The following is a 17,496-nucleotide window of genomic DNA, read 5'->3' on the forward strand; positions in this document are numbered from 1 at the left end:
GTAAAACAATTCTATTATTTCCCCCTGCAGTTCATCTGCAAACCCCAGATCTAATAGTCTCAGGGACAAGGCACGGTTAGCGTGGTGTGGAAATGGCACTCAGCAGCCTGAGTCTCAACAATACCAGAGAATGATCCGACACGGTGCGTGCAATATGCTCAATGCCCAGGTTCCATGTAGCCACCTCCTCGATTACCAACCAGTAATCAAGCTGCAAACATTGCCCATGCATTCGCGAGTAGAAGGTTTGGGGGTTCTCCAGATATCAACTAGACAGTAAAATGTACAGAAGCTAACCTGTGGTAACGGCCTTGATTGGGGGGCGGTATGTGTTCTATCTGCTCTTTCTTGCAGCACACAATTGAAGTCACCAGACTAACGCATGCAAATGTTTGTAGCCAGGATCATCCCCCACTGCCTATCAAAAAATTCTAGCTCGTCGGCATTTGTTCCGTAGCAATGCATGGATGTTATCATTGAGTTTCCCAGCTTGCCCCACATGATGGTGTAACACCCTTGATCATATGGGCAATAGGCCACTCGCAATACAAGATTCCATGTGTTATTAATATGGTCACCCCTCTAGCATATGTGGAATAGGAGGAGAAAAGCCTGATGCCATTTTGTGGCAACTCCACTTGTTGCCCCTAGATGCCAGGGGCATTTCCTGCAGGAACGCAATCTGTACCTGGTGACAAGCTAAAATTGATAACACCTCTCCCATCTTGGGATGGTTATTCAGTCCATGTACATTCCACGTCAGGTAAGTCAACAGGTTAGGTAGTCCCATATCTCTTCTGTCCAGTAGCTGATTGGTTAAATGTGACTGGCATATGTATCTGTGCACCCCCATGGGTCGCATACCTACCCCCCTCGCACATTTCACTGCCATCCTTCTGCTGTATAGATTCTCTCTCTCTCAAAGTAACCCAGCCCCATACATTCTCTCACTCTGGTGGCCATGCCCACCAGGTTGTCACTCAACCTGCACGTAAACCAAAAATGAAAGTCAATTAAGCAACAAACTTCCAATATGATCCCAATAATGTGCAACATGCCTAGAGATTAACTCGCTAGGAACTCGTTGGGTAGCACCAGGAGCCAAGAAGTAACCCTCAACTAGCATCAATGGCATAGGTGGAAGTCTATGCATCTCTGTCAGGTGCCAGAAGGTCACTATGTAGTAAGCTGGGGGGACAGTTAGGGACCTCAAGGCACAGAAACTGTCTGTTCTTTGAGGCATCAACCCAGCCACAGTCGGTACCCCATCCAGTCCTCCATCACCTCAATGCACATTTTCATAGGCGATAAGCCGACAGGCCTCTCTTCCATAGTCTTTGACACTAAGGGACTCACCGCCTCAAGTGTCTGCTACGCGGGTCTCCCCCACAGCCAGCTCTGCCACAGCATCTCAACAACACAATTCTTGGCTCAGTCCAGGTCAGCCGTCTGGGAGGATGTCAGAGTTACCAGGCAAAGGTGTCGGCCGGCGATCTTCTCGTGGGAGTCTGCACAGAAACTCTGTGACATGCTGCGGTGTCTGAAATATTTTGGATTCCCCCCATTGGGATATTCGTATCCTCGCCAGATACAGCAGGGCATACTGTATGTTTGACAGTTGAAGCTTTTGTTTGACAGCAGTGAATTTTCATCTCACCTCCTGAACAGCAGTTGTGAAGTTCGGAAAAAGGGATATTGTATCCCCTTCAAACACCAATGTACAATTCTGTCTGGCCATAAGGAGGGCCGTGTCACGGTCCTGAAGCTTATCAGTTGGGCTATGATGGGTTTGGCTGGAGACCCAGGAGGTGCCGCCAGTCCGCCAGAGATCTATGTGCCCTCTCCACCAGCAGCAGTGAGAATGCCTTTGCTCCAAATAAGGCCACCACCAACAGTATAATATATTCCTCCATTCTGCCCCTGTTCGTAGACTCTAGAATTCTTATGATCCGTACATTATTGCAGTGCAAGCTCTCCTCCAGGTCTTCATTTATGGAAGTTATCACTTTGAGGACCTTTGCCATATTTCAGAGGGATTCGCTTTTGGCCGCCACTGCATCCTCCTTGTTGTATATGCGCAGCTCCACTTCCTGCAACCATGCATCATGCCTCTGAAATGTATGCATCATTACGTCCATTCTGGACCCCAATGCATCCATTTTAGATTCAAAGGGTACCAAATTGCCCTGCACGCCCAGAAGAATAGATTTTAAATCAGCTTCTTCTTCTCCCACAGAGGCAGTGCTGTGGATTTAGAGGGTTCAGCATATGGCACCCACACTGACCTGCGGTCATCAAATTGAAGGTTTGATTGCAGACTGTTTTCCCTCATCTCCACGTAACAGTATATTTTGGCGCTATGTGAGGAGACTTTTGCGTAGATTCCAATATATTTTGCAGGCTCTGGAGCGTCACGGATCTCCACCACTGCTGTTGTTAGTGCCCCTGTTAGTGCAATTGGGGCCTCAGCGCTCAGGGTTGTCCCCACAACACTGCTGTTAGTCCTGCCGCACCCCCTCCCATGCAGCACTCTAACTTCAGCTGGAGGGATGGCACATGCAGAACAAGAGGTTCCCAGGATCAGAATCAACATTGTCACCCTCGCAGGGTGCACAGATGCATCTAGTACTCTTTGCACATGTGCAAATGAGCAGGGCCCAGAGATCCCTCAGCACTCACTCAGCTCACCAGGAGTGACCCAAAGTAAGAAGAAACTGGAGGGGGGCCTCAACTTTGATTTCCGACTGCCCTTTCCTAGGCAGCCCATGCCAATGGTTCCTCCTCGCCCCCTGCCATGCTCCTCTCCGTACCTGCTGCTGGGGGGTGGAGGGGCACGTGCAGACCAAGGGAGCCCCAGGTTTCAATTTATATCGGCGTTGCCATGCAGGTAGCACAGATATGCTTTGTGCCCCTCCACACTCAGTGGGCAAATGTCCAGGGCCCTGAGGCTCTTCACATCTCTCTCAGCTCATCAGGAACAGTGCCGGGTCAGAAAACATGGGGGGGCGCACTCACCACCAGCCCGTGAGCCTCTCTCTCAGTACCTGGATGCTTCACATCCTCAGGCTGTTCAGTTCGTCTCCAGCTTCCTGGTCTCGCTTCTAGGCCTATTATGTGCTGTGCCAGAGCCCTAACATTGGCTGCTCTGTTCACACCTTCCAAGCCACCCAATAAGCCACCCCTAGTACGGTTCCTCCCCCAAGCCACCGTGCCCAAAGCAAGACAGCAGCACCGAAAGCTGCTACTGCCTACTGGCTGAGCTAAGTCCTGTGGTTTACCCTTGATGTGGATGTTGGCCGCTGGCCCCCTCAGAGCACAGATTATGTCCCTAGGATGCCAGTGCCTCACCAAGGTGCGGCCATCTTGCACAATGGCTCTCTGGCACCCTGCCAAATCTTTTTATTGTTTTGTTTGTTTAGGATGTGTCTTGATGGGTTGGACCGAATATCCAATAGGAGAAAGTTCCTATTATCTGAGCTGATCTGGACAAGTGTGGGTGTAGGTCTTCATTTTTCTGAATCTTGGTGGTTCAGCGAGAGGGAATTAGCACACCTAAGGGAGTGGCTGCCTCCTGAGACCTTGAGCTTGTCTTAAGGTATCTGGGTTCATCATGGTATCTGGCTTTCTGTGTCATGCATACTATGTTCAACTAGATCTTAGCTTCATGAGAGAGCCAACAGAGCGACTTAAGAGAGTGTGATGTGGGTGAAACACTGGCTGGCTGCTATCTGTCTTCCTGTGGCATTAAGGGTAGCCTTAGGTGGCGCCAAGCTTACGTTTTGTAGTCCTGTTAATGTTGCACTTCCAAAATCAAGTCTGGACCTGATTATGGCTTATACTTCATTCTTTAAGTCTGGTGGTGGGATGAAAAGTTTGACCTTCCTAAGGAAGTTGAATCGGAAAAATGCACTGCCTGTGGGTGAGCTAATGTGAGCATGCGTGTTAAGGTTCTTGTCAAAGGGGATCCCAAGAGGTTTTAGTTCCATTTTAACTGAGGATACTTTTAATAAAGAGTTACCCAATTTGACGCAGGGTTTTGAAGAAAAGAATTGAACCAAGCAATAACTGTGCCAGGTAGCCCCATTCTTTTTTCACACACCTCTGAAAGGAAGTCATGGTTGACTATGTCAAACGCCAATGACAGGGCAAATAAGATGAGAAGGCAGCAGTTGATTCGGTCTAGAGTATTGAATGTGGCATCCATGATGTTTAGGATGGCTGATTCAGTCATTTGACCTGGTCTAAACCCCGAATGGAAGTTGTCTAGGAGGCTGAACTGCTCAATGTGCTGCCGTAGTTGGTTGTTAACACAATTTTCCAACATTTATGTAAGGAAAGGAATGTTAGACGTGTTTTGATCTTTTGGATCAGCTCCTGTTTTTCTTTTTTTTTTTTTTTGGGAGAGGTTATGCTTGTCCCATCTTCAGGCAATCTGGGATAGTTCCTTGGGCGAATAATGTGCTTATGATTTTCGTCCAGATGTGATGTTGGTTTCACAGATCTTATGATCTTGTGGATCTCATCTTCATTCAGGGTCCAGAATTTGTTTCAGGTTGCCTCATTTGTGGTTGTAGTGGGGTGTTTGTAAGTTTGAGTTGTGTCAACTGTTATAGGTTCTTGTACAGAGTACAGATGTTCAGATCTGGAATAATTTCACTGTCATTTGACAACGATTTTTCATTTCATCATTTAATTGACTTTTTTGTTATTTAATCCTCAAAAAAGGTCACAAAGGCTTCACAGCTTTTCATGGAGGTGTTAGTGATTAGGGTGTGATTGCTGATCCCCAATTGGTGTTTGTTAACTTTGAAGATTTTCCTCTAGCAATTTTTGGCTTTATCTAGTTGGGCTCCGAAGAAAGATTCTTTGGCATTCCATAGTACCTTTTTGTAGGTATTTCAGTGAAACCCTTTCCTTAGCTGATTCAGATATAAAGTGGAAGGTCTGTGTTACCATAATCTCTCAGCAATTCTGAGTCTCCTCCTCTCTTTGTGTACGCTTTGGTTGAACAACAGGTGAAATAGTTTGCTTTTTTCCTTTTGAGGTGAAGAGGTGCTACACTTTCCATAGTGTCTGCCATTTTTGGTTATAATGCTCATTTAGCTCTAGTCTGTGTTGTAGATCATTTGGGGGTGACGGGTTTCTCAGGGAGGTTAGGAGAACCCTGCTGACGGACATGGTATCTCTAACCCAACATTTAGTTTTGATCTCTGGCCTCTAGCGTTCTGCTCATGTGTTGTGATGTGGAATAAGGTGATGATGGTCTGACCAGTCGGATGGTTGATATAGTTAACTAACTACATTATCCCCAAGGAGATGTGGGCATCACCCAGACTTTCTGCTCCTGTACGGGGAACATTATTCACATTATCCCCACAAGAAGCATGCACCACCAGAGACATTCAGCTGCAGCATTGGGTAAGGAGTGATGAGGAGATTAACATCACCCAGGGAAGACACTTGGACTGCCACAAACATTCAAGAAGAGAAGGTTCCCTTTATCTTGAGGAGACACAGGCAATGCCAGTGACATTCAACTCCAGTGTTGGGGAGAAGTTTTACATCATCCTCATGAGATGCACAGGCTGCCAGAAATCTTAAGCTCCAGCAGTGGGGAGAGGAGTCACATCATCCCAATGATACACTGGCACCACCAGAGACATTCAGCTATAGTAGTTGGGGTGGGGGGTAAGACTGGGGTCATAATTACCACGAGGAGCCACAAGCACATCTTAGGTATTCAGCTCCAGCCATTTGGGGAAGATTCACATTATCCCCATGAGATGTGCACCACCAGAGAAATTCAGCTCCAGCACCAGGGAAGATTCATAGTATCCTGAGAAGGACCAGACACCGCCAGAGACATCCCGCTCCAGCACTGGGAAAAAGATTCACATTAGCCTGAGAAGACGCTGGCACAAGTGAATGGTATTTCTGTACAGATCATCCTTCACAAACATCCAAACAACAGACAAACAGAACCAGAAACTAAGACAAGTGGTCTACAAAGAAATAAAATGACAAAATGAAAGAAAGTATCAGAAGGAAAGAAACCCCATTTATCTATAAGGGCATACGTACTGTAGGTGGCTTTCTCAATCTTCTTGGTGAGAATTCTTCATTTGCTTTGCTTTCTTGCTCTCTAAGCAAAGCCTTAAGTTGGTTAACTGTTGAAAAACAGGATAAAGTTAGGAGGGTTTACAACTTCAAAAAGTGAATATCTTTCATACACCCACTCCAAAAATGTTTTGGAGCTTTGGATGAATATAAATAGGTTTTAACACATTAAACAAAGTATAATGCATGGATAATGTAAACCAAAGAACTGGAGGTGCGGACAACATGTTTATTTTGCGTGCAATGTCTCAGAAACTGTGCCAATTTTGCAGGGACGAAATTTGACACACTTTAACTAGGGCCTGGATTTAGCTCAAAATTCCTCAAGGGAGCTAGGCTGAGATTAATATGTGTTAATGCCTTGAGGGAGCTAGGCTAGGATGAAAATGTTTTGCAGGGAAATTTTTCTTCTTGAGTCAGTGGAAGTTATCTTGCATGACTTGCGACCTCTTGGTATGCCATGCACTGAATTTGCAAATGAAACACCATGAAATTAAGTTTGCAAATTTTCCTCAAAGTATCTCAAAATAATGCATCTTTGTACATCCCTAAAAGTAACCCTTTGTTAAAAGCTATTTCAAAATGGTCTTGGGCATGTCCACGGCACCATCAAACCTCATGATATTGTTCTTTTTTATGTATCAATTATTTTATTGGTACAAATAAGAATTGAGAAATAACAGCAAATACAATGACATGCAAGTCCAGCTTATACCCATATAGAGATACAAATGATGATTGTGATACATGAACCAGTAGCAAACAATTTTTATATATAACATTTAAGAGAGGTAGGAAAAGGAAGGGAGGGGTGAGAGATTAAGCTATACGAGGAAGAAAGTGAAGAGAGGAAGGGAAAAAGGACAGAGAGAAAAAGAAGGGAGGAAAGACAAACTATAAAGCAGGGAAGAAAGAGGGGTGTAGCGAGTACAATGATGGTAATGAGGAAAAAGCAAGAGTCTAACCTAACCTTGGGGGAGGGGGTAGCATCTTGCAAAAAAAGGGGGGACCATATAAGAAAAGTATCTGCTTTGTTCATTAAATTGTAAATGATGTTTTCATATGATGCAGTCTTTTACATCTCCGCAAGCCATTCCTCATGTGACGGCAATTGTGGAGAGCGCCAATTTTGTAATATACAGATTTGGCAGCTGTAATGACAGTGACGAGCAATTGACAAGCATTGCAGGTCAATTCAGAAATGTCTGATAATTCATGGAGGAGAATTAGGAGGTCTGGAAGTGGAAAAGGCAAATCCATAGATTCCTGAAGCGTAGACTCTACTGCCATCCAGAAGCGGTGTATGGTGAGACACCAGCAAAATATGGACAATATCACAGGACGCATGATCACATTCCCAACAGTCAGAATGAGGGAGCAACCCTGCAACCTGCACCCGCCCTGGGGCCAGTGCCAGCCCTGAAGGATCTTAAAAAGACAGTTTCATCCGGGCCACACTGACTCCTCGTTCTAGGGCCTCCAAAAGTTCTGTCCAGTCTTCCTCATCATATGCCACCTGCAGACGAGCCTGACAGATCATCCTGAGGCTAGCAATTGTGGCTGAGAGTAAAGAAGACAAATCAGGAGGGTATTTAATATGGATAGCACACCTTTAAACTGACCCCCTGTGGTGAGGTAAGAGAGCACCAGGGAACAGTCTAGCGTTGGGGACCCAATTTGCTCAGTAGTCAATTAATTATAAATATCTATCATCATTGTTGAGTATGTGACAAGCGAAGTTCGTCCCGTAGCACCTTAAAGGACTTGAGTTCACTGCTAGAGAACAAGTACAGAAGAGTCAGAATCCCAGCTCTGCACCAAGGGCCCCAGTCAAGCATGGTCCCTCCTATGGGGATGCCTACATTATTTCAGATGGGAGCTTTGTTATGAAAATGCGCATCCACCAAAAAAAGCTTGTGAGACCGCATTCAGGCAGTGTACATGGCTTTCATCATGGGATTGGGGGAGTCAACGGCAGCGAGGCCAGGAAGATAGAGGGCCTGTAATCCCAATGATGCCTCCTAGAAGCTGCGTTCAATCATAACTTACAACGGAGGGTCCTAGACCCAGAGATGCATGCATACCATGTGTGTCAAATGTAGGGCTAAATAGTAATGTACCACAGAGGGCAGGCCTAATACCACTGTTGATCTGTGGGCAATAAGCTTCAGAATTGTCTGATGAGGCCTTGCTGAGCCCCAGATGTAGGCCTTAATGGTCTTACCTATCTGACGGCGTGTCAGGAGGGGTATTTGTTGGGGAAGCATGCCTAAAATGTATGTGATTCGGGGTAGAGATCCCCCCCCCCCCCCAAAAAAAAAACGTTATTCGATTGTTTATCACAATCACAAAAGCACATAAATATACCAAATGGCGGGAATCAACTTCCACTTAATATGAATAAATAAGGCTTCTAAAGATTAAAACAGTGTCATAAATTTAGGACTAAGTCTAAAATCGGTTACATATTAAAAGACCCTAACAACATTGAGGGAAATAGAAACAGGATTTTAGAAAATAAAAGTTACTGACTTTGCTAAAATCATTTATACATAGGAGACCGCCTAAATTACTCTAAAAGTGTGATCGAGAGTTCATAACTGTACACAGGTAAACCGCTAGGGCATTGCAAATTTGAACTGATGGAAGAGTCAGCAGATAGAGAAAAGCAGGGCGCCACTGTGTAAATTGCAAGGAATTTAAAAGTGGTATTACGAACACTTTCCTTAAATCAGAATATAATGTGCAAAATAAAACGGCATGCATTGTACTTTGATCTGATTTAAAATCCCAGTGTCATTTTCCCAGCACTGGGCTCCAATCATTGGTAAGGGGAAAACTAATAAGATGATGAAATGTCTCAAGTCTTAAGCATGTGAGGACGTACCGATGCCTAGGGTTCAGAACGTACTTTAAATATGGTTCCATGCCGTCTGATTGCTGAAACAAAAGATTCCTCATCACACTTGATTTCCTTGATTCTATTGCCCACTTTCGGTCCGCGAGAGACATTTTTTTCAAATCTTTCCTAGAAAATCTTTAAATTTTTTCTGGAGTATGATAACACTCTGGATATCCCAAGGCCATAAAGAAGTTCTTTATGTAGTCCAGCCAGGAGATTTTCGATTAATAGTTTAGTGATTGTGCATCTGCTATAATAGCCCGGTTTAGGCTTGCAAATTCAGAAGTCCCCACTTTGTGCCAGAGTAAAATTGGTTGAATATTTAATAAATCTAAAATATATGTTACCCCCAGTTCTGAATGACACACCATGGTTGAGGTAGATTTTGGAACACTTAGGATACATTTTAAAAAGTCATTTGGCATTATAAATTGTCAGCATATCTTTAGGCGTGGCCCTACCAGCTTTTTTGGAGACATTTTTTACAGCCATAATGGATTTCGTAAAAAGTAATTTCCTGGAATTTATAGCTTGCGACCAAGTGCCTTTGTTGTCAAACATAATTCCTAGGTATGAGAAAGTTTCTGTATCATCTAATTTAGCACAATTTAATGTAATATAAGATAGTGGGGTACGTGCCATGAGAACAGCGTCATCAGCGTACATTAATGCTGGAATCTGTCGGGAGCCAAGTTGTGGGAGATCTCTGCTTTCTGTGGACAAGACAGCCTCTAGTTCATGGATGTAGAGAGAAAACAGAAGAGGTGCAAGAACACAGCCTTGGCGGACCCCCGATTTACAGAAAAGGAGGGGGTACACTCCCCCCTGGAGCCCGAAGCGTACCCTGGCTGTTGCTCCGGAATATAGTGCCCTAATAAAATGAACTATTGTATTATCGACCCCCATATGCAGCAAGATGGACCAAAGTTTACTATGAATTACGCAATCGAATGCCGAGGTCAAATCTACAAATACAAGATATCGGGCGCCTGGCTTGGCCTTCGTGTATTTACCAATCAACATATCTAAATTCAGGGCCTGTTCCACAGTCCCTATCCTGGATCTGAAGCCATATTGTAGGTCCGTTAATATGTTATTAGCTTCCGTCCACTCCCGCAGCCTGTTATGCACAATACGTCCTGCAATCTTTGCGAGGGTATCTAGTAGTGAAATTGGTCTATAACATGCTGGGTTTTGTCGGTCGCCTTTTTTGAAAATTGGAACAATGATGGACTCCGCCCAGGTCGGGATGAAGGCTGTGGTACAAAAGACTCGTAAAACCTGTGTCAATAAGGGGCCCCAAAGTGGTATGTTGGCCTTATAGATGTCAATTGGTACCCCATCTGGGCCTGGTGCTTTCCCACTCTTGCAGGTATTTATAGCGTCGATGACCTCTCAAACTAAATGGTGCCATAATAGGCTGGAGGTCCACTCTATGTGCGTTTGTGTCAGAGGTTGTCTTTCCCCAAAGAGTATATTTTAGAGAAGTGGGTCAGCCAATCCTCATCAGTAATAGCAATTTCAATTCTCGGAGACATACACTCGTCCAGAAGAGGAGAGTTTACTATCTTCCAGAATTTAGCGTTATTGTTTTGAATACTTGCATCATAAAGATTATTCCAAGCCTCATCTTTTATATCTTTTTTCCTATTTTTTTATGGCCTCTTTGTACTTTGTACTTGTGCCTAAGGATAGTGATCTCATGCTTGTTTGGGTTTTGACTATGTAGGTACAGTTTGAGTTCCCTATAGGCCCGTGTACATTCAGTATCAAACCACCCTTTGTTTCCCTGTGGTCTAGATTTACCTGCGTTTGCTGTAAGACACTGTTTAATTCCCATGGTGATTGCTGTAAATGAACTAATGCAGTCCTGAGCTCTGATGTTATCTGAGAGGCATATTTCAACCTCATTGGTGTAGTCGCTCAACAGCTGTGCCATAAAACCTGTCGGTTCAATCTGTGACCAACGTATAGAATACCCATTTCTTGAGCCCAATTCAATGTTTGCTACATTTTCAACAGCCCTCTTGTTTTTGAGGATCACTTGGGGCAGTTCAAGATGTATGCTCTGGGGATAGTGATCACTTCGCGCAATGTCATGTATTTTATAATCGGCTGCGCCAAAAGCAAAGTTATTTGATAATAGTATAAAATCTATTATGGTGTTTGCACCTCTACCATTAAAGGTAGGTTTGAGCTGAGGGTTACTACCAGTTAGACCATTACAGAAAGAAAGATCAAATGTAAATAATATGGTCATTTAACATGCTACCAAGGTAGTTATGACTAAAATGAAATAGATCATCATTTCCTCCTACACCTAGGCTACAAACTTTCTCATGTGTTTGAGGACACAAATGAGTATTAAAATCACCTCCCCATATGATGTAGGTCTCCTTGTGTGTGTGATTACATACGCGATCCAGATCGTCATGCAATTGTATAAGAATGTCTGTTAATTTTTTTGTGAGGGAGCGTTATTATAAAAGTTCATGACTAAATGCGCTCCAGATTTTAAATCGCATGTGATCAGTTGAAAAAACGTATTAGAGATTAGGCTAGACACATTTAGTGAATCGGGCTTATTGGAAATGTATGTGCAAAGGCCACCCTTCGCCCTACCTTGTGGCGAAGGGATTGCGGGAGTGTGAAATGTCCTGTATCCGTTTATATGGATAGGGTCTACAGTCCAAGTCTCCTGTAGACATAAAGGAAGGGTAACCATTTTTACAGATTGAGTCCATCCCCAGAGACAGAGATTTTGGTGGGACCATTTGGCGAAATCCAGTCACATTTGGTCCATTAATGGGTCCAGATTCTCCGCCACCATGCGGTCAAGGCCTGTATTTACTAGAACCCCCAGATACCTAAGGCGGGAATTCTTCCACTGAAATGGGTAATCAGCTATGGCGGCACAGGTTGTGTATCGCCTTGCTCTTTCCCCCCATTCACTTTGTACCTGGATACTGCAGCAAATGCATCAATAGTATCCAACACCGTCAGAAGGGAGGAGGGTAAGGCCGACAAGATAAGTAAAATAGCATCTGCATATAGAAAGTGTTGAGGGACCTCCAGGAGTTGAGTTGGAATGCGCATTATCCGATTTGATTGGCGCATTGACACCACTAAAGGTTCCATTGCAAAGAGAAATAATGGAGGTGGGGGGGAACCATGATATTGTTCTTACCCACTTCATCTCCATTAAAAACAAAGACTGAAAAGATAGTTCATCCATTAAAGTGCACAATGGTGTCCTTCCCAAATCCAGACTAATTTAAGCTTCACTTCACTTTAAGAGAAGCTGCAAGCACAGAACTTGCAAATGGGAGCTTAACAGAGAAGAGATTAGAGAAACTGTGTTTGGAGACACTAATTAATAGACTAGTGCTAAAAGCTGCAGGTTTGGGGTTCGCCTGCTGCATCTGCTGTATTAGTTTTGACACATAATTTGGAAAGCTAATCTGCTCCACAATAGCAAGCCTTTTAAGAAGTGGGTTTCTAACCAAGGATGACTTTTTGCTACATAATTAATGAAAAGTGTCTCACTTAGGCATACAAATAGTTTGTATACAGAAAATGTAATGTTTAATTTGCAAAATGGCTCTGACCTATTGATTATACAACATAGTATAAGCAAAACCCTACTCAATTTCACAGCGTCTTTAAGGTATTACAGATCTTATGAATGCACCTGAACATAAGCTTAAGAATAGCACCCACCTCAAAATTCCTACATACAACCATGGGTGGAACATCTTTCGATGTTCAAGCAGTCAACTATGTAATTTGCTATCCATTAATGTAAGATCCACGGACAACCATCTCAGCTTCAGAAGATTAGTCAAGAGCTGGCTCTTCCCCACATGATGACTATACTCAGTAAATCAAGAGCACAAACCTAACAAAACTAATGTACACAAAAAAACAAATAAATAAACCCTGATTACTATCTTCTAACTATTAACTCTAATCTTCGGTTCTGAAATAGCGTACTACTTGCTGTAAAGCGCTTCAATGCCTTTTCAGGAGTAGTAAGTGCTTTATAAATACAATTTACAAAGCCATGTTTGGTCTTACCTATTATTTGCTGCTCCAATGGAACAGACAAATTGAGTCTACCATGGATCAAGTATGAGTTTGGTGGCTGGAGGTATGTGTAGTAGCCCTCCCCAGTGAACAAGCTACTTACCTTCAACAATGAACTTCTGGTGGAGACACTATCCAGCCGCAGATTCCTCACCCCTTTTGAACACTCCCAGGCGCCACACTGGATTCAAAAACCTTTCAGAAGTACCTCTGCGTGTTGGAAAGTGGTACCTTGAAGCTCTGTACTGACACTGATCTACTCTGGAAACGATGTGCAGGGCATAGGCCCTGGTCCTGTGCACTGGTATCAGGTGTTTTCAAAACTGTCTCCATTCCCAGATATATAGCCCCAAAAGCAAATTGGTAGACAGTGTGCAGACTTGGGATCTTGTCAATAGATAGAGGAAAACCACAGACGGGACGGGAGAGACGAACGAGTTACTTACCTTCGGTAACGACTTTTCTGGTGGATACATTAGCTACCTGTGGATTCCTCACCTCATGAATACTCCCATGGCGCCAGCCTTCGACGGAAATCTTCTTACTAGTCTCTGCACGTCGACGAGGACGTCACTGTCTCGCACGCGACGCCGTCTGACGTCATACAGGCAATAAGAGGTCCTCGACGACGTGCGGACGTCAGTACCAATCATTTTTTTTACGTGCATGAGAACAACCAGGCAATGCAATGAAAGAACAAAGCAACATCCATTATATTGTAAAAATACACCACATTGTATGAATAACTGTAAATCTTTTTTTTTTTTTTTTTTATGTACATATATATATATATATATATAAAACTCTCTCTTTTAAAAATATATACACACACCAAGTATATACATAAAGATATATACACATATACCTATATATATATAAATATATTATATATATACATCTATTGCACCCTCAAAGACCAAGAGGAGCGCACTCAAGGATTACTTGGCAAGACCATAAAGGCAACGGGGAGGCGGGTGGGACCGTGAGGAATCCACAGGTAGCTAATGTATCCACCAGAAAAGTCGTTACCGAAGGTAAGTAACTCGTTCTTCTGATGGATACAACTACCTGTGGATTCCTCACCTCATGAATAGAGTCCCAAAGCAGTACCACGCCCGGCGGTGGGTGCCTAAATGGTCAAACCAAGAAATCCTGCAGCACTGACCGTGCAAAATGGCCGTCCCTTCTAACCTCAGAATCTAAACAGTAATGTTTTGCAAAAGTGTGAAGGGACGACCAAGTTGCGGCCTTGCAGATGTCGACCACAGGAACACCTCTGGCTAAGGCCGAAGTGGCCGACTTAGCTCTGGTGGAATGAGCTCTAATGCCCTCAGGAGGATCCTTCTTTGCCAAAGAGTAACATATTTTAATGCAAAGAACAACCCACCTGGATAGTGTTCTCTTGTGGACTGCCTTTCCTCTCCTCTTGCCCACGTATCCAATAAACAGCTGATCCTCCAGCCTGAAATCCTTTGTTCTATCGATAAAGAAGCTCAACGCTCTCTTTGGATCCAGACGGTGCAGTCTTTCTTCCTCTTTGGAAGGATGAGGCGGAGGATAGAACGTGGACAAAGTAATTGCCTGAGCCAAATGGAAGGGTGAAACAACCTTCGGGAGGAAAGCAGCCTTGGTCCTCAACACCACCTTATCCCCATAAAAAGTTGTATAAGGGGGTTTTACTGATAAGGCCTGCAACTCACTCACTCTCCTTGCTGATGTTATAGCTATCAGGAAGACTGTTTTTAAAAACAAATACCTCAAGGGGCAAGAATGCATAGGTTCAAAAGGGGACCCCATAAGGAAAGTCAGGACTAAGGACAAATCCCATTGCGGCATAACGAATGGCTTTGGAGGATATTGATTTAGAAGACCTTTCAAGAATCTGATAACAATAGGGGATTTAAATAAAGATGGTTGGTCTGGAAGACATATGAAGGCTGACAAGGCCGATAAATAACCTTTAATGGTAGCCACTGCACAACCTTTCTGCGCCAGAGATAGAGCAAAAGACAAAACGTCCGATAGATGAGCTTGTAAAGGATCAATCTGCCTCTCTCCACACCACGCAACAAATTTAGACCACCTATTAGCGTAGATAGATTTAGTGGAGTGTCGCCTGGCCGCTAATATAACATCCACTACCTCAGGCGGGAGAGAGAAGGAACTCAGGTTGCCCCGTTCAATCTCCAGGCATGTAGGTGCAGACTCTGGAGGTTGGGGTGTAGAACCTGCCCCTGCGACTGCGAGAGGAGGTCTGCCCTGAAAGGGAGACGGAGCGGCGGGCACGTTGAGAGTTGGAGAAGGTCGGAGTACCACACCCTCCTTGGCCAATCCGGAGCTATTACGATTACTAGAGCCCGGTCTTGGTGAATCTTCCTCAATACTCGAGGAATCAAGGGTATGGGAGGAAACGCGTAAAGCAACTGGCCGCACCAGGTCATTTGAAACGCGTCCCCCAACGCTTCCTGCATCGGATACTGAAGGCTGCAGAACAACGGACAATGCGCGTTCTCTCGAGTGGCAAACAGATCTACCCGAGGAAACCCCCACTTCTGGAAGATTAAACGGACTTGATCTGGATGGAGACGCCACTCGTGGTCTGCCGAGAAGTGGCGACTGAGACTGTCCGCACGCACGTTCAAGACTCCGGCCAGATGGTTTGCTATCAAGCAAATCCGATGGTCCTTTGCCCAGGACCATAGTCGAAGAGCTTCTCTGCAGAGAAGGTACGACCCCACTCCTCCCTGCTTGTTTATGTACCACATCGTGGTAGTATTGTCCGTTAGGACCTGTACCGACTGACCACGAAGGGAAGGGAGGAAGGCCTTGAGAGCCAGACGTACAGCCCGTAACTCTAACAGATTGATGTGAAAAATCTGTTCCTCTGGAGACCAAAGACCTTTGATCTCCAGATCCCCCAGATGAGCTCCCCACCCTAGAGTGGAAGCATCCGTTATGACTGTGGCCACTGGTGGCGACTGCTGGAACGGTTTTCCTTGTGAAAGATTGTTGCTTGCAATCCACCACTTCAAATCCACAGCAGCATCTCTGGAGATCTTGACAGTACCCTCTAGATCCCCTCTGTGTTGAGACCACTGCCTTCGGAGGCACCACTGAAGAGCCCTCATGTGCCAGCGAGCATGCGTGACCAACAGAATGCAGGAGGCAAAAAGACCGAGCAGACGAAGGACCTTGAGGACTGGAACTACCGCTCCATTTCGAAACATTGGAACCAAATCCTGAATATCTTGAATCCGCTGAGGCGGAGGAAAGGCCCGACCCAATGTCGTATCCAGTACTGCCCCTATGAACAGGAGGCGCTGAGAGGGCTCCAGGTGAGATTTGGGCTCGTTCACCGAAAAGCCCAGGTCGAACAACAACTGGGTTGTTGACTGCAGATGACGCAACACAAGCTCCGGGGACTTGGCTTTGATCAACCAATCGTCCAAGTAAGGGAATACTGCTATCCCCTTCCTTCTGAGCTCTGCCGCAACCACCGACATCACCTTCGTGAAGACTCGAGGTGCTGAAGTAAGACCAAACGGAAGGACCGCAAACTGGTAGTGTTGCGATCCCACCACAAACCGGAGATACTTCCTGTGTGACTTGAGTATCGGGATATGAAAGTAAGCATCCTGCAAGTCGACAGACACCATCCAGTCTTCCATGTTCAACGCCAAAAGCACCTGTGCTAGGGTCAGCATCTTGAACTTTTCCTGCTTGAGGAACCAATTCAAGATCCTCAGGTCCAGAATTGGTCTCAAACGACCATCCTTCTTGGGAATCAGGAAATACCTTGAGTAAACTCCTTGACCCCTTTCCTGCTCCGGGACCAACTCCACCGCGCCCTTTAAAAGGAGGACTTCTACCTCCTGTTCTAGCAACAGGAGGTGTTCTTGTGAACAATACGAAGGGCGGGGCGGGATGAGGGGCGGAAACTCCCGAAAGGGAAGGGTGTAGCCTTTTCCCACAACACTGAGAACCCAAGTGTCCGACGTAACAGTCTCCCATTTGGTGAGAAAATGCTGTAATCTTCCCCCTACAGGAGAGGAGTGAGTGGGAAATGGTGGAAGCCTAAGGCTGCTTCCCCTGCTGCACCCCGCCAGAGGATGAGGAAGAGGCAGAGTGCTGCTGAGAGGCTCCCCTGGTGCGGACCCTACCCCTCCCCCTAAAAGATCTATAGGGATGGGAAGAGGCAGGTTGCTGATATCTTCCCCGAAAGGAAGAGGAGGAAGAGCCACGCCCAAATCCACGAAACCTCCTGAAGAATCTGGAAGAGGCCGTGGAAGAAGGAGCTTGGAGTCCCAACGACTTAGCCGTGGCCCTGCTCTCCTTAAAACGTTCCAAGGCCGAATCAGCCTTAGCCCCAAACAGTTTGTCCCCATCAAACG

The 17,496-nt window shown here is 45.1% G+C and overlaps 1 protein-coding gene across 2 annotated transcripts in view; it reads right to left on the reverse strand.

Annotated features, from left to right (window-relative positions):
- The window catches only part of SDCCAG8 (SHH signaling and ciliogenesis regulator SDCCAG8), a 1,349,628-nt gene that overhangs the window by 1,219,736 nt on the left and 112,396 nt on the right, over window positions 1-17,496 (reverse strand). For both annotated transcript variants that reach the window (XM_069234464.1, XM_069234463.1), the window contains exon 3: window positions 6,082-6,167. In XM_069234464.1, the coding sequence (XP_069090565.1) occupies window positions 6,082-6,167 (86 nt within the window). The remainder of the gene's footprint in view (window positions 1-6,081; window positions 6,168-17,496) is intronic.

Source organism: Pleurodeles waltl, chromosome 5 (genome assembly GCF_031143425.1).
Source record: "Pleurodeles waltl isolate 20211129_DDA chromosome 5, aPleWal1.hap1.20221129, whole genome shotgun sequence".
Taxonomy (NCBI): Eukaryota; Metazoa; Chordata; class Amphibia; order Caudata; family Salamandridae; genus Pleurodeles; species Pleurodeles waltl.